The 21,214-nt window shown below is 41.7% G+C and overlaps 1 protein-coding gene across 22 annotated transcripts in view; it reads left to right on the plus strand.

The window, feature by feature from the left end:
- adgrb2 (adhesion G protein-coupled receptor B2) overlaps positions 1–21,214 on the plus strand; it is a 188,123-nt gene that overhangs the window by 127,368 nt on the left and 39,541 nt on the right. For all 22 annotated transcript variants that reach the window (XR_014118762.1, XR_014118764.1, XM_035529193.2 and 19 more), the window contains exons 16-19: positions 7,739–7,865; positions 16,566–16,669; positions 18,861–18,963; positions 20,151–20,301. Coding sequence is in view for 20 of the 22 variants with exons in the window: in XM_035529193.2 (XP_035385086.1) it covers positions 7,739–7,865; positions 16,566–16,669; positions 18,861–18,963; positions 20,151–20,301 (485 nt within the window). In the remaining 2 variants the exon portion in view is untranslated. The remainder of the gene's footprint in view (positions 1–7,738; positions 7,866–16,565; positions 16,670–18,860; positions 18,964–20,150; positions 20,302–21,214) is intronic.

Here is a 21,214-nt window from a genome sequence, read left to right on the forward strand (position 1 = left end):
TCACCCCGCACCCATCCATCACTCTCTGACGTGGAGTTATCTTGCATTTAGCTTTGTTTATTAGGGGGAGGTGAGGGATACTCCAGAGTATGTTAGGGACTATATCTTGCACTAGCACCTGTGTCTTCAATGACTCCATTTGGCCAATCAGGTTGCAAGAGTGGGTCTGGGTGAAGCTTGTGGACATGTAAATCGCCTGTCTGTGAGCAGGCTGTGGATTGGGCCTCTCCTGCATGGATGGCTGCCTTAATCCTGCCCCTGGTTCCATACTCTGCAGTGTTACAGAGTTTACAACCCCTCACAGACCAGTTTCCACACCAGCTGCAACACTAATACCACTTTTCCACCAACAGTGAAAAAGTGATGGTGCTCGTGCCAGAGTGGGTGCTGGTTCCTGTGAACTAGCGAACCTTTTTTAAGAATGGACCCACATTTCCAATGGTTTAAGGGCCCAACAATTACATATATGGATGTGAGCATTCCGTCATCAAAAGCATCTCCTCCTGTATTTCATTATACACCTTGTGTTTCCTTTGGGAGCTTTCTAGTTTATCCTTTATTTCTGGTGAAGACCATATCACAAGTAATGCATTTGTTTTTTCTGCAGACCAATGATGATTTATTACCGCTATATTTGCTGTGGTTCTCATGCTTTAAGTTGTAAATGGTGGTAAGGCGGGTGAACAACTTTATGAGGTGATACTAGGACCCTGCCCTTCAGACACTTGCATCACAGGTTCATTAGTTCTAGACCAGCAAGATTATGGGGCCAGAACAGCACCAATTTTTCTGGCCATGAACCTGTGGAAAAGTGAGCACCATTCGGGATTTTGGCCCCAACACTGGTACCATGCCAGTGTAAAAGAGGCATCCACTGTAATCCACCTGCAAGAGTACTGGTTAGAGGGATTGGACTATGTGTGTGAATACATTTTGAATAGGGTATTCTGAGCAAGACAATAAAAAGGAGAATAAGGTTGGAAGGAACGTAAATGAAGCCTTAAAATGACCTGTAAATGGGCTTCATAGAGAAAGCAAATGGCATGTGTCAGCCTGTCTGGAATAGCACGTGCAGTGCTTACAGAGAAGTGCAATATAATGTTCATGGAGACATGAGTCATACAGCCTGATTCTTGACAGAGAATCTTTTAGTGAGCCTATATTTACTGGCCACTTTGTAGGTATGCCTTATCATTCTTAGCACAGCAGTGACAATGCCATGCTAGTGACATGGTAGTGGGAGTTGTGCTGGTGTGAGTGCATCAGGCACAGCAGTGTCGCTGGTCTTTTCTGTTCACATGTTCCTGTCGCTGCTGGGTTTTCCACTCATAAATCTCCAGCTAGCTGCTGTGCTGTGGTCACAAACTGTCCACTGATGAAGTGGAGTCAGCCTCCCTCTGTTTGTGCCTCCCTTTATAAGGAAATAGGAGCACTGCAATAACTGGGTGAAAAAGAATGAATTCTGTTCATTGGACTGTATCAAGAATACAACCAGTGGGTGGTGTTTGTGCTTGTTTGTTTGCTTTTCATTTTCAGCAGCAGAACAAAAGAGAATAATAACAACACAATGGGAGAGAAGCGCCTTTTTCTTCTTGCTGTATGAATTTGTACCCCAAATGACTCCCACTTTGCAACAAAGTGTGACAGTAATCCCTAAGCGTCTTCTGGTTAAAATGAGCTGGACTGGTATCATGCAAAATCCATCTCACTGCAAGAACTCGCTCATGTACCATGCAGAGACTACCACGTGCTTTGCTCTTTATTGCCTTTTCTTATAGTCTGTATTTGCTCTCTCTTTCTCTCTCTCTCTCTCTCTCTCTCTCTATCTCCCTCTCTCTCTCATCTCTCTCTCATCTCTCTCTCTCACTTTCACTATTCTTTCCCCTTCTGGTGTACCTTTATCCGTTACTTTCCCACTCATGACCCTTCATAGCTAGTTAGTTCACTACCTGGAGGACTGTAGTCTTTCCATTCAGCCTGTGTATTTTTATCTTCAGACCTATGTGTTTTAGTTTGTGTGTCATGACAAGTGTCACAATGTAGTATCTTAACTGGAGTCTAAATTTAGCCAGTCTTGATGTGAAAATAATGATCTACCTCATGCAGAGGGAGTGTGTCTGGCCAGTCTGCATTTGTGGGGGCGGGGCTCTCAGGCTTCCACGATAGGGGACAGGGTGAGTGCTAGTGTGTCAGAAGCTCAGAGAGCACTTGCCTGCTCACGCAACATTTCGGGTGTGCGTGATTGGAGTTCAGCTTTTGTGGTGAGTATGAACTCTGCTCTAACCTCTTCTGAAAGACAGAGTTGGGCGAAAGAGAGGGAGAGAGGAAAGAAGGACAGAGTAAGAGAGAGATGGTGACCAGGGAAAGAGAAATTGTATGCTGTCCAATTTAGTCCATATGTTTTTGAGTGCACAGACATTAAAAAGGGAGTGCAAGATGAAAGGAAAACAGAGATAGTAAACAAACAGATCATCTCTATACAGGTTGTTTTGCTCTGGTGATCTCATGAGAGTTGTGCTGCATCTCACAATCCACTACTCATCTTAACAAGCCTTTCCCTCAGGAGCAGGAGCCATGGCATTTGTATTAACCCAGGCTTACTCATAATAGATGGATCATACACTCTTGCATTGGATTATCTTACAACTATCTAAGCAGAGCAGTCACAACAAGAATGAACATCTGAATTTCTTTTATCCAACACTGGAGAGTCACTCTGCACATGATGTATTATGCAAAGAATAGATTGGCATTTGTATTTATATAGTATTGTTTTGTTTTATAATGAACTTGTTCTACAGCCTCTTCTGTTTTATTTAGCTAAAACACTTTATCATTTTCTTTTTCCTGGTTAAGGGTCAGCTCAAACCCACCTTAGGAGATCCAGCAACCCAACCAGCCATTCTACTTCGCTAATGTCATGATTAGCATGGTTACATGTTTTTGCACTTTGGGACCATGTGAAAGGGAAAGGTCATTGTACCAAGTCACCAGTTCTGCATGCTGTGCTTCACTCAGGATGCTAACCTGTTGGAGAGTGTTGCTCTTAGCACACTAAAGGAAACTAATCTCTCTAAAGGAGCTTAAACCTAGTGCCTGTAAAGCAGTGATGAGGGCCAATGGAAAATGCTACCTGTGGCTTCTGCCCTTCAGAACACAGCAGCCCAGAATCTAAGCTGTTTTTGTCCTGAGCCCAAGCTTGGAGATAGCAAAAGAAGCATGTTTCCAGTTGGCCCATGCTAAGACCTTGCATTAGGTGTTAAGAGGAAACAGCAACTTTAGTCGGCCCAGACCAGAGTAGGTCATGCTGACATTAAGGCAGTGAACCCTTGTACTCCAGCTCTGTGCTGGAACAGCATTAGCTATACAGGTCAGTGGAGCACACAAGCAAGCTTTATTTCCAGCATGATGCATTTTGGAATTGTGATACATAGCCGGGTGAACTTGCAGGGCAAGGAGCCCATTCGTGTCATCCCGAGAACTTGTCCTGAGCTTAACTCCCTGGCTCAGTCACTGGCACTGTGCTTTGTCACTGCAGCAGAAGCAGGGTATTTCTCAGCTTCCACCCTCCATTGGTGTTCCACCCTCCCCCAAATCAGGACCATCGCAGAACTCAGACTTACCATTTGGTGTGTCACTGATATACAGACCCTGTCATGTCTCCATGTTTTTTGAGCCCTGGCCCAGTCACCAGCACACTCCTTGGATCTTCACTACCACACTCCTTGGCTCTTTTGTCCTCACACCATGATCTCACTTTTTTGTGCTAACCTTTTTTTCCATATACTCTCATTCCCAGAGTGCTTAAAACCCAGGAAAGAGAAGCACAGCTCCAAACACTGCAGTCATAACCAGACTGAAGTTAATTGAATTGCCTTCCTGAAATAAGACAGTTCTTCTACTGGATTGACAGGTGGCCTCCACCAGCTCATTTGTTGCTTTAGTCTGTGCAGCATACTGGCACACAGTGCAGAAATCTCACCCTGGCCCTCTCCCTCTTCACAAGACCATCCTCAGCTTAATCCATCACAGCCCCAATCACTCAGAGCAGTGTTCCTTATCTAACTTTGTCTCTTCTGTTAGTGAAGAGAGGCTTCTCATGAATATCATAATCAAAGCTTCATTTATGGGAATCAAAAAAGGCAATAAATTCTGTTTAGTTTGTCTGTGATCTAACCGAAACCCGTCGGAGAGATTTAAACAAAACAAACAGCTTCAAAACTGGGATCCTGCTGACACTGATCTGCTTGTTTATTTACAGTGGCCATGGGCCTCTTTGTACAGAGCAGAGATAGGGCTGGGCATCAGGCTGCTTCATTACACCCATCACAGCATATTGAATAGTGGAGTTGGCCTTGAATGCACAAGTGTGGCTGCCTTGGCATTTCACTTTCTCTGTGTGTGTGTGTGTGTGTGTGTGTGTGTGTGTGTGTGTGTGTGTGTGTGTGTGTGTGTGTGTGTGTGTGTGTTAGCCCTGACTAATGTTTCATTACACTGAAAAGAGGCCACTGTCACTACCTGCTCAACCTCCTTTGTGAATATATGGAGAGCTGGATAAAACATTTATCATATTATGGAGCTGTGTTACCCCACCTTCTCACAAACCCCCACCCCACAGGTCCTGTTCTTATTCAGTGCTTTCAGGTTTACTAATCTTTTAAACCTGCTGGTGTCTACTGCTAGACAGTCTGCAGTAGGTCTCATGAAGTACTTCAACTCTCCGCCTCTAATTTCACTCATTTGGTTGGCTATTGAGCGATGTTCCTGTGAGCTTTAACTGAGACTGTTTTGATCCAAGCCTAACAAGATGCACCCAGATTTCTGTATATCTTATTTTGATCCTTCCTGCAATTTTAAAGTCTTGGACTAAAAGGCATATCAGATTCAATGAAATGACACACCACTGAACAACAAGGAAGTACTAAATTACAGATTAGATTGTTAAAATGTTCCTTTTTATGAGAGTATGCTTGGAAACGTAGTGGCAAGACAAAAAGAACATGCCCCTGATATATACCCAGAATCACAGAGGAGGAGGTCTTACCCACTACACAGTTGTACTCGGCTGTTTGTACTTATACATTTGTTTGTGATCCTGAGCAGGTCAACATTTCTATCACTAGTAATATTGGCAAACTAGTTTAGAACACACACACACACACACACACACACACACACACACACACACACACACACACACACACACACACACACACACACACACATATGTACACACACACTCCCCCATTTTGTGCATAGCCCTTCCTATCTGACAGTGATGAGCCCTTTGTCCCAGTAGAGCTAGCTAATTTCTGTGGAATATGTCCCGCGTTCAAACTTAATCTGCAACAGGTGCTGGACTAATGCTGGCAGTGGAGAGAGTGCTTGTTTGCAGTGTCTTGCAGAACTCCATCATGTTGCCTGTTCCAGCCCCCCCACCCAACAGCATTGGGCTGTGGCGTACTTCCCAGCACCTCCTCTCTGAGAGGTGCTGCAACACACATAGCCAGCAACTGCAGTTCCTCTGGAAAAATATAACTTAACTTTTAAATATTCCTGTCTGGTCATTTGTTAACACTGGGTGTGGATATGATTCCTTTTCATTTGATCTATCTTACCAGTTAATTCAAATGTCATTATTAAACTTTTCAAAGTTAACTATTTTTTTGCGATATATTTGCTATATTCCAAATGATTAGTTATGCATTTGCTGGTCTGAGGACTTAGATGTGGCGCAGGCGAGATTTGGTCTCAACTGAAGGTTGCTGCTGGTGGCCTGTGATCAGGGACATTATTGCCAAGCTAATGAAGGAGGTGTTTGGCTAATATTGTAGCTTTGGAATGTAATCATCAGCTAAATGTGCATGTGTACTTTCATGCTGTTTAAAGCAGAAAAATAACTAACATCTGAAGATTTGAGAACGTAGGCTGATTCCAGTATTTCTTGGATCAGGAGGAATTGGAGTTATTGGAGACATGTCTTTAATTGTGTGTGGCACTGGAGCAGAGCTAAAATGTCAGGCAAACAGCGAGAGGCCATCCTGTAACACCACACAGTGCACCATGCAGGGCGATAACAACCAGAACGGAAGCAGAAATATAATCCCTCCCTCTCTCTTTCTCTCTCTCTCTCTCTCTCTCTCTCTCTCTCTCTCTCTCTCGCTCTTTCTCTCCCCCTCTCTCGCTCTTGCTCTCCCTCTCTGCTCTCTAATCTTCCATCTGTATGATAAATGGAATCCTTTTAACTTTGTTTTCTAGCAGAATCTAAAGAAAATCTATGTATATGCCACTATTGTCAGTAAGGTCGAAAAAAAAAAAAATCTTGCAGTTTGTATAGTGTGAATGCTGCAAGCATTGGTGAAAATCTGGATCCCCAGGATATGCATGGAATGTATTTCTACTTTTTATATTAAATATTTGCATTAAAAATCTACATCCCTACTCAACAAAAATCCATGTTCTATGTTCTCAGTGGGTAGTTTTCAATGCTGCAATAATTAACTGGGAAAAAATGCAATGCTTTTTTCCATGACCTTTATCATGTATGTACTGCAGTACTGAGTGAGTTTTAATAGGCAGATTTCATGTGTATGTTTGAGAAGTGTAATCTCTTTCGTGACTGTCATGTTAGTGAGTGAGCATATGCAAACGTGCTGCAAGGAGACTGGTAATTAAACGATTGAGATTGCTCCGAACATTAAACTTTTCATTAGGAGGCTTTAAACTCATTAGCTAGTGAGAGAAGAGGCCAAGCTGTGCCTAAGAGTATGCATGAAAGGAAAAGGCAAAGAGAGGACGAAACATGGACAGATGGATATGCCAGCCCCCAGACAGCAACCGCTGATATTGTGGGGATGATGTTTGGACTGGATCCGAAAATGAACAATGATGATGCAGATAAGTGTGAATAGCACATTCACATAATAATATACCAGCTAATATAAGTGTTTTGTAAAGATCTTATTCCAATTATCCTTTCCAAATAAGAACTAGGCTTTTCCTTGAAACAGCACTTTCTGGCCAGAAAAAAAAAAGTGTTTCTAGGAATGTTAATGGAATATTATAGCATACAAATGAGGTCATCAAAAAGGCTTTTCATTTGGTACCACTCACATCAGTCTAGATCCAGCACAGCTTCTGCACTCTGCAGTGCAGCCACTGTCCCTGCATTAAGGGTTACATTTATGAAATAATTCAATCTTTATGGCAGATTCAAGTTTGTTTTATGTTGTTTTTCCAAATCTTTTTCAAATGTAATAATAATGATGATGATGGGGATAATAGTAATCTTGTATGCATATAGTACATTTGAAATAGTGTAACAGCCTTTCATATAAACAGGAATTTTAACATAATTATATTCTCACAGTTTTATTTAAATTGTAGCTGTTAGTCAGACTGGCGGTGATGGCAACCAACGAAAGAAGAGAGGGTGTAACCCAGTGTGAGTGGAGTGTGCTAGGGCAGGTTGAGCTGTGTTGGTCGTCTTTGTAGTTCTAACTATACAACTTGTATATCCCAGAAGCCACTACTTCTTTCCTGTCATTGCTTTCCGAACAAAGCAATTAGCTCACTCTCTCTGCATTCCTCTCACACATCAATTAGTTCACTCTACCTCTTTCTCTCTCACATACTCATGTTCTCTCTCTCTCTCTCTCTCTCTCTCTCTCTCTCTCTCTCTCTCTCTCTCTCTCTCTCTCTTTCTCATGTTTGTGTATGTATTTCCCCCTATCAACAGAGAGGCTGGTGGAGAAAACTGGGACACAGAGGGCTGCCAAACACTCCTATCCTCAGCACCTTACACTAAATGTCTCTGCAGCCAGATCTCTACCTTTGCAGTGTTATCCCAAAGAGCTAAAGATCCGGTGAGTGCAACCTTTACCTCTGCACCCTCCACACCTTACAGAACTCTCATGCCCCACCCACTCCTAGGACATGGCCTATCCACACACCCAGGCAGAGAGCTCAGAGAACACCCTTAATGGGGTCGACAGCACTGTAATGGGCAATAGTGGGGAAGCCTTGTGTAAAACACATTCAGATAATGTTAAACGCTTTCAACTTAGAATTCCGTTGCTATTTAGAGCTTCAAGTTGCTTGTGGGAGAAAGTGTCTGCTCGAGTGCATCTTTGTTTAGCTGCTCTTCAAAGCAGAAAAAATGATGGTCTGATTAATGAGATGGCATCTATGTGTTCAGACATAAACAGTTAGTGCTGTTGAAGTATCGTGAGCAATACACGCAAAGATATAGAATTTCTAGGGATGGCTCATGCTTTTGCTTAGCTTGCTTGTCTGGGATTTGCTGTTACATTTTTATAAAATGCAGTGATCGCTTAAGGTGAGTCACTATAAATCACTTAACTCATTAGATCAGGTTATTCCATCCTTTTATGGATTTATACTTAGCCCCTGTCACCATGCTGTTGTTAGCCTTGCTTATCCACATTGCCTTTTTTTTTCCCTTGGACTGAGAGTCCCAAAATGGATGAGCAGTGTCTGCTTCTGTGTGATAAATGTGTTTTTTAGAGACTGAGCACAATTTAAGTCAGACGTAATAACGGTGCATTCTCAGCCTACTAAAACTAATGGTGAGGCGAGAAAATGACGCGAGCTATTTGCCCTTTAGCTGGCCTGATTCATTTCTATATTACCGATGGTCTTCCCTGTGTTCAGCTGCTGGATGAAAGAAGAACCCACCATATAGCTGCTCCCTACAGAAGCCTCTCTTCTCTATGCTAAGCTTATGGACACCTTCTCTCTCCCTCTCTCCATCTAGCTCTCCCCTTTTACCCTTCTTTCATACAGACTGACCCACTTTTGTTTATCATGTTTTCTCTCTTTCACTGTATGTTTTGAAGGCAGCACCATTAGGATGATTGATATGCATGGCAGGTGAAGGGGATTCTGGGAGATGGATAATAGCCCTGAGGAATGAGCAATATGTGGTGAGGGGAGTAGTCAGTGACCAGCCACTGTCACACAGGGCTGTGCACAACTGGCTACTGCCAGTGCCAGAGAGCAGCATCAGAGGCATCAAACATATCCGCAAAAAGAAGGAGAGCCATTAGCAAACAAGATTAGGTTTTCCCAGTCATCACAAAACAGCTATCAAATGTACTGACATTTTGTGAATGTTCAAAGTACTTATGCAAATTCCTTCACAGAGGTGCTTTCTGACAGAAAATTGAAGCAATGCTTAAACACAAAACCCACAAATCTTACCCTTTGTCAAAAGGAAACCTAAAGGGAAATGTTTTATTGAGATCATTTGCATTTTCATTTTCTTTGTTGTGCTTGATGATAGAGGCAGAGAAATTCCAGGCCCTTGTAGGAAATCTGGGCAGCACAGGTCAAGAAGAAGGCCTTAGAGAGGCAGGGGGGAGAAAGAAGGTCAGGATGGGGAACTGGGTGGTCACAAAACAAGAGCAGCTAAAGCAGAGGACCCTGGTGAGGGAGCTCTCATTGTAGGTACAATGGACAAATGCAAAACCAAATATTTCCACATCTGTATTCTCTCTTTAATAAAAAAAAATAAAAAATAAAAAATAAAAAAATTAAAAGTAGATGTGTCATTTATGTCTGTAAGACTTAATGGCCACTACTGTGTCAAATTTAGGAGTTTGATACATTTTATACAAAGTTGTACAATTTTTATAAAAGTTGTACAAAGCAGAAGCGTGTCATTCAAATGTTTGCCATATCCAGCCTCATTTAGAAATGGCCTACTCTACTGCCAAAGACAGTCATGCATGTGAAGTTAACTGCACATTTTGGTAGTACCAGGATGAATTGTGCAGATTAGTCATTCATAACACTGTTACGATATATATTCTCAAGTGACTGAACTTCATGCAGTGTTCTAGAACATTCCATATGGCTTTATGTTTAAAACATACTGACAGGAATTTCTGTCCATATCCCACTGAGTTGAAGATTGTGGCTAACTTTATCATTTGACACCTGTCAATTTTCTGTGATGCTGACATTAATATTCACTGACTACTGCTTCGTGCTAGAATGCCTTCTGACATTTGGAGATGGGGAATAAACTGCACCATTAGTGCATAGTCATTTTCCTTCCATTACCCACACTGTGTACAGGTCAGTGCATCTTCATCAGTAATGCTCTCCAGAAGCAGGTAAAGTACACTCCACTAGACTGGAAGGGCCTTCACGGTAACACCATGTGCAAACTGCTTTCAAAGCTATAGCAAGTATTTAGAGAGTGGGAGAGAGGGGTTGAAAGAGTGAGAGAGTGCTGCTACAACTCACCTTTCTGATGCTTCATTTTTTTTTTTAAATCAAAGTGTAGAAACTTGCAATAGACTGTGATTATTTGGCTTGGTTGGGGGGGGGGGGGGGGGTTCCAGTCATTTTAACAGCGACCTTAAGCTGCTAAATTTAAAGGCTTAAAATAGAACCTTAGAAAGAACATTGGAAACTTTAGAAATCAATGGTGTGAATGCGGATGGAGGTAGAATTTTCTGAAGACATTGCATCAGGTTGCTTTGTTTACTGTTTGAGCTAGCATCATTGGCCAGAGCTGAAGGTCTCACATGCTGTCCTCCCCTACCCACGCATCAGGGTGGATGTGCTGCTTACTGGGTTGGTTGTGAAGAGCAGTACAGATGGAGGAGGCCTTCTGACACCATCACCTTGTGTGCCTCCTGAACTCACTGCCCACACTGTGTGTCCTCTTGGGCCTGCACTTTTGTATCACATGAGCATGGTCAGAATGATGTAGTATGGGAAGCTTTCAGTGTGCTTCCAAGAGTTTGCTGTTGCAGATAAGTCAAATGAATTTTATGTGTGTTAGCAGTGTGGCAGACAACTATAAAAAAAATGCATTATGCCAGGTTGTGAGTAACAGAATAGTGTCTGGAAGAGAGCAAACCCGCTGAGCATGAATGACCATCTCAACCCCAATGTTAAAAGCTTTTCCAGGGCAGGGTGTTGGGAGGAGAAGAAACTGGGATAGATAAAGGCACAGAGCACTGGATTAACCTCTATATTTAATAGAAAATGGAGGGGGCAGGATTAAGCCACTGCTTTCAGGCCATTTACGGTGGATGGCGTATTGCCAGCTAATCCTGTTCATGTTCTGTGCTGCTTCCCTGAGACAGAGGGTCATAGGCTGAGCACTCAGTTACTATTTACCAGGCTCACAGATTCCTTATATGAAAACCACTGAGATAATGGCTGCACAAGGCAGTTTCTTTTTCTAGTACAGTGACTGCAAGTCCCAAGATCCGAGTGTTTGCCATGCTTGTGACTCATCAGTTCTGTGCCAATCGGTTATCCAATGATGGATGACGGGAGCCGTAGGCAGTGACTGGATAGTCACTTTTTTGGCCGTAACAATTTGCCGTGTGTCAGTTTCTCCACGCAACATAATGGCTTTGAGCTGATTTATTGGCATACAAGATCAAATGAGAGGCATTCAAACAGAGACAAAGGCACACACTCTGCCAGTGAATTCTTGGAGTGTTACCTCCCTAGTAGCCAGACAGATACACACACACACACACACACACACACACACACACATTTAAGTCCTGATTCAGAGGACCAACCTGCCTTGCATGCTGAAGTGCTCTGGGGCTGGATGACTAAAGGACGAAGATCATTCTGTATCTAGGGATATAGACGATGAATTTGCCTCAGGCTTATTGACAGATCTTTCCCTCCCTGCTGCTGCATACACACTTACGCACACACAAATAAATGCATGCACGTGCGCACACACATACACATGCATACGCACTTTAAGAGTGTACACACCTAATGTACATCTCAATATGCTGGTGTCACATAGCTTCTGTCATTTTGTGTTTTGCACCTTCCAGAATCTTTGGCTCCTTAGCTCTGAGTTACAGTTCAATTGCAGAACTTTATGTAAATACAACAAATTCTGCTGCTTTCATTGACCTCAGGTACTTCCTAAGACTCTGTCACTTGTTCATCTGTAAAAGCAGCCAAATCCCAAATGAGGCAGCTCATCACTATTTGAGATTTTGAACTTAACATTAATGAAAAGTACTCAATTCTGTATAATTTCCATTGGCATGTTTGTGGCTTTAACCAAGTCTTCTCGCTTTTCCCTCAGTATTACATTCTTCTTGTATTAAGTGAAAACCGAGAGAAAATCAAGGTGGAAAAGCAACACCTAGGAGGTTTGAGGCATGAAGTCATGCAGAGAGAACTTTTGTAAATGGTTTTTCACACGTGAACCAAAGCTCAGCGGTAGAACCAACTCGCTAGTTCAGAGCTTCCCAGAACAATATTATATATTTGTATATATTATATCATATTAGTGAACAGTAAAAGCAATTAATTGGCATTATTTTTATTTAGATTACATATAACAGTCTCTCATGTTTAATCAGGCTGAATGAGGTGAGATAAAGATTACATTCAATTTTCCATATTAAAATCAGGCAACTAGAAGTGGTATCCAGTCTCCTAGATTAGAAGCCACTGTGCTGTGGTTAACATCATTCCCCCATTTACCTCAAGTGCTTCTCCACACAGTTGTAGACATGGAACCTATCCCAGCTGCCTTCCCTTCTAAGATTTCTTTAACAGTTCTTCCAAGCTCTTTGTGTTTATGTGCTGTGCTGTTTGATGGAATAATTTGGGGCCAGTCCTTCTCACATTTCTATAACCATTAATCAACATCAGTGGTGTAATAGCAGGTTGCAGGAGGCAGGTCTGAACTTTGTTGAGGCTCTGAGTAGTTTGGGGACACCATGATGGATCAGCTGGCTTGCAGCCTGAGGCTTTGGGTCTCCATCATGGTCTCAACATTCCCAGTGCCCTGACAGACATCTCTCCCACGCTGCCATTCTCCGAACCACTTCAGCCTTAACAAGTGTCCTGGGAAGCTGAAGGATAACCTAAGCATATGTTAAAATAGTGGCTCCGGTCTCCTGATGTTGCGACGAGAGGCATCTAAACAGAAGGTAGTGAGTCTCAAAGGTCTAAGGCCTACTTTAGGGCTCACAGGGTCTTATGCATTTGATTAATGCAGACTTTTACATTGTGTCCTTCGCCTGGGGTTTTTTTCTCAGTCGTCATCTTTCTCTCCTGCTGTCTGCACCCCCACCACCCCACCGCCACCACACACCCTTATCCCCTGCTGTCCAATGTCCAACTCTACCCATACATTTCCCTCTCCCCTTTTGTCATAATGAGTTATTGCAGAGTAAAAGGGAGTTAGGGAGAGAGGAGGATAAATAGTCTCTCAGCAGCATGCGGGTGCAGGAGAACTAGGTTAAGCTTGCCCGGCTGAAAATAGTCCCGGCTACCGCTCAGTTAGGAGCTTCCTGCTGCTCCAGGGCTGCTAGGATAGACGGCCCATGATGCCTTCTATAATTTGTGGGTTCGGAGCACTAGATGCAGCAGGGGAATAGGAGACCTGTGGTTCACTCCCCCTGGTTGGCATGCTTATTGAGGGCAGCACTTATTGCATGAACACCAGGGGCTAGAGGTCTGTAACCAAACAAAAATTCCCCTCCATAGAAAAATTGGACATAAGGAACAGAAATAATTTATTGCCTTCTATATCTGGTATCACCTTTTTATGGTCTGTGTCCTGACAGAATCAAACAGAATACAAAAGCTGACTGCTAATGTTTATTATTAGTAGTTTCTGGTTTGACTCTTTTGACTCATTACATTTTCTTAATTTGACCATAAAGTGAGACACTAGTAGCTAAACATATTTGATTTTACATTTAAGTAACAAGGGATGATTATTTCAGTGTTCATGAGTGACTGTCAGTCGGTCCATGTCACTACGGTTTGATGTGAACAAACCCACTCATCTTATCTCATCTCATCTCATCTCATCTCATCTCATCTCATCTCATCTCATCTCATCTGTCTTTCATTGCACTTTAAACAAGAACTAGCCTAAAATGTCCTGTTACTTTTCATTCTACCACTGTCTTGTCATCACTTGCAAATGTGTCTTTTTTTTGTAAAGGCCTCAGAGAGGCTGAGGTCCTTTATCGCAGCCTCCTCCTCAACCATGCAGCCATTTCCCAAGCCCTTTTTGTTAGGAGTTTTGATCATGGATACCTTGCTGGCTTGGGATTCCTTTGATGCGTTTGTGGCGAATTGAAATTCAGGTTTTCACACAACGGATGAGAGAGAGAACTCACACTCTCCCTCCTCCTCTGTCTCCCTCCTGCTTTTATTTTTGTGAGGCGAGTGAAGTTTCAGTTTGTTGCATCGCCAATATTTTTAATTCATTGTAGTTGATGATGTTAGTCCACCTTGGCAGCACAGAGCTCACAGTAGTAGTGCAGGCTACCTATCATAGAAGTGCTTATTAACATGCTGTAGGCAGTAGGCTAAATGTAAGAAGAAAGGTAGAACTTGGCAGTGGCTCTCCTCCCTCTGTGCCACCTGCAAGCATTGCACCTGCCAACACTGACATCCATACTGTAGCCATGAAACTTTCATAAAACCTCCTTTGAATTCCAACATCGCCCACACCCACCCACCACACCTGCAACACCCTGAATTTTTACTAGTCTTTCCCTTTTTTTGTCTGATTCTTGCTCTCTCACACAATCCAACACACACTACACATTCCTTTGTGCTTTTGAGCTAACCCTGGAACCTGAACACTATCAGTCAATAATGGTATATGGTTATAAATGACAGCTAGCGTACACTTGGAAGGAAGTAGATCTATATATACTTGCCCAACACTGTATTCTGCTTCAGACCAAAACTCTATAGTCATCAGTAGTCATACTGATACTCTGCAGTACCAGAGAGCTCTGGAAGTTAACATTATTGAAGTGTTGATGTTTCTGCCATCCAATTTAGCTTCCCTTGCATTTTGCTGTTTTTTACTGCTACTATGAACTACAAATTGTCTATTAACTGCATTTAGCTGTTTATAACAGCTGTTTAATTAGCTGTTTATAACACAGTTTTTTCTCTGTCTTTAGCGTGTTTGTTTCCTTTAGGAGACAACAGCCTCACAACAAGCTTTTTAAAAAAAGAAATAGAGAGAATAGTTTAATAACCAATGCCCAAAGAGGCAAGTAACAAAGCTGATTGATTTTTGTTTATTAACACCAGACCAGGTTCAATCAGGTCTCATAGAGCACAAGAACCTGCATGAATGCTCTCCCCTAGGAGTCCCACCCAAGTCCAGATTGGTCCTCAGGTCCTGCTTGGCCCCTCTGTTTCCTAGCCCCACATCAGAACTGCTGGCTAATCACATACACCTGCTCTTGTTAATCTTGTAATCAGTCTCTGTATATGTAGCCCCACGTCTCCTAAAGCTCCTTTTTAAAGTATGTTTTTTCTTACTAATTCTAGTCATTTTAATATATCAGTCAGTGCCAGCAATGTGGGTTACCAAATGACCAATGTTGCATCATTACCTCATTTTAAAATTAGAATTTAAAATGTAAATTTAGAATAACATGTCCCAGTGTTTCTTCTATCAAGGATTTATCTACTGTCCAAAATCCTACTTTGTTTATTGATTATTGCACATAGAACTAGCAAATATATACACAGCTTCTGTTATTTTGGTTTTTGGAAAGCCTGAGATTTTTTTTATGCTGGGTTTTCTTTTGAGATGCTTGTTTAGCATTGTATTAGTGTTCTGATCATGTTAGTCTACTTATGCATAGATTTACCCGGTTTGGTAATGCATATAGATTTACAAACCTTTCTGCCTGTGACTCTGATGTCATAAAGCAACAAGACAATGCTTCATCCCTCCAGTATTGTAATATGTACAACAGCACTTTTGGTTAACACAGTCCAATTCTGCTATAAATCTAATCTTAAATCACTACATGTTTTTATTATTATTATTATTACTTTGAGGGGAAAAAATGCCTTGTTTTTTAGAAGGCCATTGCAAAAAGTCTAGTGTTAAGGTTGCCCCCTGTGATATCATGCAGAATATCTGAATATATTTTAAATGTATGCTTGCCATAAGAATATCAGTGGTTTTGCAAAAACAGTGCTTATATAAGGCTGTTTGGAGCACCTCTCAGTGCTTTGGACTGAGCTAAATAGGTGGGCTTGGTCCAAGACCACCCCACATAATCCCATATTTCATTTTCCAGTCATGTAAGGAGGACAAGGAGGAAAGAGTAAGAGAGTATCCAAGTCATTATGTGAGTCATGGAATTAATTAGATGAGTGATAAGCAATATTGATTAAAATAACAGATTGTGCCATAAGTTTCGTGGGGTGAAACAGAGAGAGTAAATTGAAAGACTAAGCAAGAGAAAAGAGAAAGCCATATGGCGTGCATTGCCTGCCACCATGACCTCTTCCGTTAACCTGGGTAAATCCTCTCTCCACGTGCTGTCCTGCCGCTCTCTCTCTCAGTTGTCTCCTGTCTCCATTTGGCCAAACTAGAGAGGCTTGTAATAAATCAGCGGCAGATCTTCTGCAGAATGCTTAACTGAGAGTGCAGATATTTTCATCACGTGGCCCAACCTCATGGATCTGGATTACACAGAAATTGATAATCATTCTATTTCTCTTTCTCTCCATATCTTTCCCTTCCTCACACCCAGGACATGGGACCCTCCAGCTTCCCGTCCGTGCCGCTCATGGTGGGCTGTGGGGTTTCCTGCACTGCTCTGTTCATCCTGTTGCTCATCTATGCTGCCTTCTGGAGGTAAGGGAGGCCATGCCCTACCTCAACTCCCAGTCATTCTCATCTCCAGGGTCAAGGTGCTTTGAATCATCACAGTGAACATTTGAGTTCATTTTGTAGACTTCTGGTGTGCTGTTAAGGTTTAAAAAAAAAACAAAAAAAAAAACACACAAAAAAACAAAAAAACAGGAGGGATTATTCAGGCAGGGAAAGAGTGAGAGACTCTGGTGTGGGGCAGACCTGCACTGGGCCAGAACTACAATTAGCTTTAATTACAAACAAATGAGGGATTCTTGGAGCAGTCAGGGTTGTGTGGTGGGTGCTAGAGGAGGACTTAGCAGATTAATACAGCAGCCATACTCTCTGTGTGGAAGATGTAACGTAGCAGAGACTAAAGTCATGTTGTGGACGGCATCTGCATTAAGTGCCTGTTTACTTCAAGAGTGACACAGGCTTTTTAACAGTGTGGTCTAATGTTCTAATCATGCTTCTGGGAAAGTAATTGTAGTAAACTGTTAATTATTAAGGGTGAATTATTAGACATCTGGCTGATCTCTCATGGGTTTTCACCATTGATCTGCGTTTGCTGCATCTTACCTATCAGTTTCTGCCTAAAAATGATGCTTACATAAAACACAATAACAGACAAAGTTATGCTGACATAAATGGTGGAAAACAAAACAACTAGCATGTTCCAATCTATTAGTGGGTGTTAATGGTATGGGGAGATGCAGCTAAATAAATATCATATACATGGCATAGGTCACTGTTTATTTTTCTTAGCTTAGGTGGTTTAGTGACATGAGTCAGCATTTCAGCAATACTGATTTTAAATTAGCAATATATAACAATCAGTAAAGAAGTGCAATCCAGTTGCAAGGTATTTTCTCCACCATCTTGACACACCATTATTTATCTGTTGCTTAAACTTCATAAATTGTATTTTATCACATTTTCCCCCAAGAATTCAGGTACTAGTGGTTTTTACATAGTAAAAATTTTAATCTTAAAAGTGTGTGGTGAAAAGTTTAAATCATAAAACTGGGTGGTGAGCTGGTGGTTAAACATCAGTGGATCCTGCATACATTCATTTTCTGCTTTATTTCAGTGTGGGTCCTCTGACTATATTTTCTTATGCCTCTATTTGGTTATATCAGTAGAAGCTCTAGCTTATATGATGCACTGGGCAAAAAAACCCCAAACAAAAACAAATAATAATAATAAATAAATTATTATTATTCAGCAGTAACTGTAAAGACACAAATAATAATAAAAATAAAATTCTAGTATATAAATTCAAATTAAAAAGAGAATGTAATTATTATATTAACCTATTTCTAAAAAAAGCACACAAATATAAATAAATTTTGCAGATGTACAACATTAGAAGTACACTATTTGATTGTTACCCCTGTTCCCCCAACCTCAGATTTCCAGTGGGGGGAACTGAGGTTAACCTACCCATGCCCCAACTCCCTCACCATCCCATACTTCTCAGTGGAAGACCTTCCTCTGTCAAACTCACAAACTTGAATCAGGGTGTGCCACTGTGAGAGAAGAGACAGACTGCACTTGCCAACATTTCAGCATTTTATTACAGTTCTAGTGACTTAAGTACGAAACTCAGTGAAAAGGATAATTCAAAATCAAAATCAAGGGCAACATGATAGGTCAATAACCAGGAAAATGGATAACTCAGGAAACCAGAAAAATACAGATGCTATGAAAAAGTGTCAACAGTATTCACTAGAATGCTATGGCCATACTTCACAGAAACACACAAACCAGTATAAATACACAGAGCTTAGACGTGTTGCATATAAACAGCTATAGATAATAATAAATAATGAACAGATTGACAGTGATAAGCGGGTCATGTACAAGGACAGGGTTATAACTCAATCGGAAGAACATGAAGGAATTGACAGGAAAACCAACAGAATAGACATTGTGGAATCTACTGGGGAATGTGTCACACGGCACACACTTTGACAAGGTTAACTGACCCACACATTGACATGATGAAAATGTGCCGATGTCGCCATTTTGAGTTTTTTCTGTCTGTGAGTGCCACATGCTGCCCCTGGCAAAATGCCACCCTAGGCAGCTGCCCATGTGATACACACTTAAATCCACCAGTGAATTTCATACAAAGTCAAGCAGTATAGCACCTATGTTTGCAGATACATATGTGTCTTTGTTGTTTTCTAAGGTACATTCGCTCCGAGAGGTCCATCATCTTAGTGAACTTCTGCTTGTCTATACTGGCCTCTAATGTGCTTATTTTGGTGGGACAGTCCCAAACACTTAGCAAGGTAAGTGCACCTGCATGTGTGTATCAGGAAGGAAGAGGTTAGAAGACTTCTTCCTCAGTCTGAATGAATATTTCAACATGATTTCAAGCCACAAATAGTTTGAATATTTTTCAGACCCTCTGCACCTATTCAATAAATCATTTTTTGATGACTACTTACACTTATTTGACAAAATCACATTTGTGATTTATCATGACTACCTAAGATCCACCGCCAAATAAAACCACGAGGTGCTCTTAGTTCTTGGTTTAGGTACTAAAGGGACCTGGACATCCTGCTATAGCCCTTGCTGAAATGTGGGAGGGGCCAGGAGAAAAGCACATAGCATGTCACATGTACAGCTTAAACCTGACTGAAGGTCTTTCCAGCAGCCAGTACAGAACCACACCAGAGCAGTAGTGCCATTCACAGCCAGACTGCACGTGTATTTGCTTCCCTGGCCTATCAAGACATTATGTAGGAGGCAGTGATAGAATCTCAGTGAAATGGCAAGATGAGGCTCAATTGTTTTTTAGACTGGCAGCCAGAGCGGGCAGCCGTATTGGGGCCTCCAGGGGTCAGCTTTGTGTCAGCGATGTCAGTCACACTGAGAGGGTGTGTGTATGTGTGGCTGCTGAGGCAGAAGACAGAAATCCACTGCTACTCAAACAGGAGCAGTCGCCTGAGGCCGAAGCGGAAACAACAGAATACTAAAAGAAACCCGGGCTGCTTCAGCCATTTCGGTTCTGTCATTCAAACATAATAACTGACTTGTGAAACCCAAAGCATTAGCTTTGGAGTGCACTACTTATCTTGAAATTTGAATCCATTAATTGCCATATCCCTCTCATCTACAGTCATTTGTGAAGTGTCGATTGTAGTTAACCTCAGTTCTGAGCAGTATAACTGTCTAACAGTCATACGCTTCTGGTAAACCCTGTTAGTGTGTCTCCCTCTTATCCTCCTTTGACTTCGTTTCTCTATATTCTCTGAAATCGTTACTACCTCAGCAAATGAGTGACTCATGTAATGCTTCTGCATAGCACATATAATGGGCATTCATGAGGCTGGTGGGTGTTAACTGCACTTGGGATTATGCCCTCTCTACCTTTTCCTCTTTACTAACAAACCTTGCCTGCTTGTATCTATGGACTGTCAGCCATACCTTTTCCTCACTGTCTCTCTCACTCTCTCTGGTTCTCTCTCAGGGACTGTGCACCATGACCGCTGCCTTCCTGCATTTCTTCTTTCTGGCCTCTTTCTGCTGGGTACTGACAGAGGCATGGCAGTCTTACCTCGCAGTGATTGGCAAGATCAGAACACGTCTCATTCGCAAGCGTTTCCTGTGCCTGGGCTGGGGTAGGTCTCTGATACTCACACATTCTCAGCATCTCCGATAGCCTCTTCAAACTCCAGTCTTTTTTACAGTCCTATCCAACATGTGAAAAGTTAGAATGACTATGCCATTTTGTTTTTCATTTTTGTTTTTTTGGGTTTTTTTGGTGCTTGTTTTTTGCAATCAGATGAGTGACACTACAGAGTATGGCATGCCACTTCTCTTCAGCCCCATGACATTACACAATCTGGCTCGCCTGTTTGCTTCATTGCAACCAAATGACACATTACAATATGCCATGCCACTTCAGCTCAATGTTGCTGTTGTAATGCTAGTCACACATGTCGGATCAGATATAAAAAATGTATAGGATAGAATCTCTCCAGCACAGGCAAGATTCAAGGAGATATCTAAGCAATTACAGTCATGCGTGGACACATTTTAAGCATTATCAAATCCACCTATCTAATCCATTAATTCAAAGATGTTTCTGTCTGATACAGCAGTCACAGTAGGACTTTTCTATTTTCAAGAGGCATAGAGGTATTGGCACAATTCTTGACTAAAACATCAGATATAGAGCTCATCATGAAATTACTTTTCAATTCAATTAAATGAAACAATTCAATGAAAGAGAAATAATGTTCGATTTCTTTCTGATCCTGTTACCATGGTAACACACTTCTACTTAACAATGCCTGAATCCATTGTATTAGAATGTTAAGGCTGTACATGTAATCATACATAATCAAATAATCATATATTATTTAAGTATTATTCAAGTCTGTGCTATTATCTAATTAAGAGTAGCTGTAATCCCAAGAAGGAGTCTAGCTGCTTCAACAAGGTGTTTGTAATTATTAACAGTGCAACTGAGCTAACTATCATATTAACTACTGGTCTGAGTGTAGATGTGTTTCCTGGTTTGGTGTGTTA

Source organism: Electrophorus electricus, chromosome 2 (assembly GCF_041902795.1).
Source record: "Electrophorus electricus isolate QZ-2024a chromosome 2, ASM4190279v1, whole genome shotgun sequence".
In the NCBI taxonomy this organism is placed as follows: domain Eukaryota; kingdom Metazoa; phylum Chordata; class Actinopteri; order Gymnotiformes; family Gymnotidae; genus Electrophorus; species Electrophorus electricus.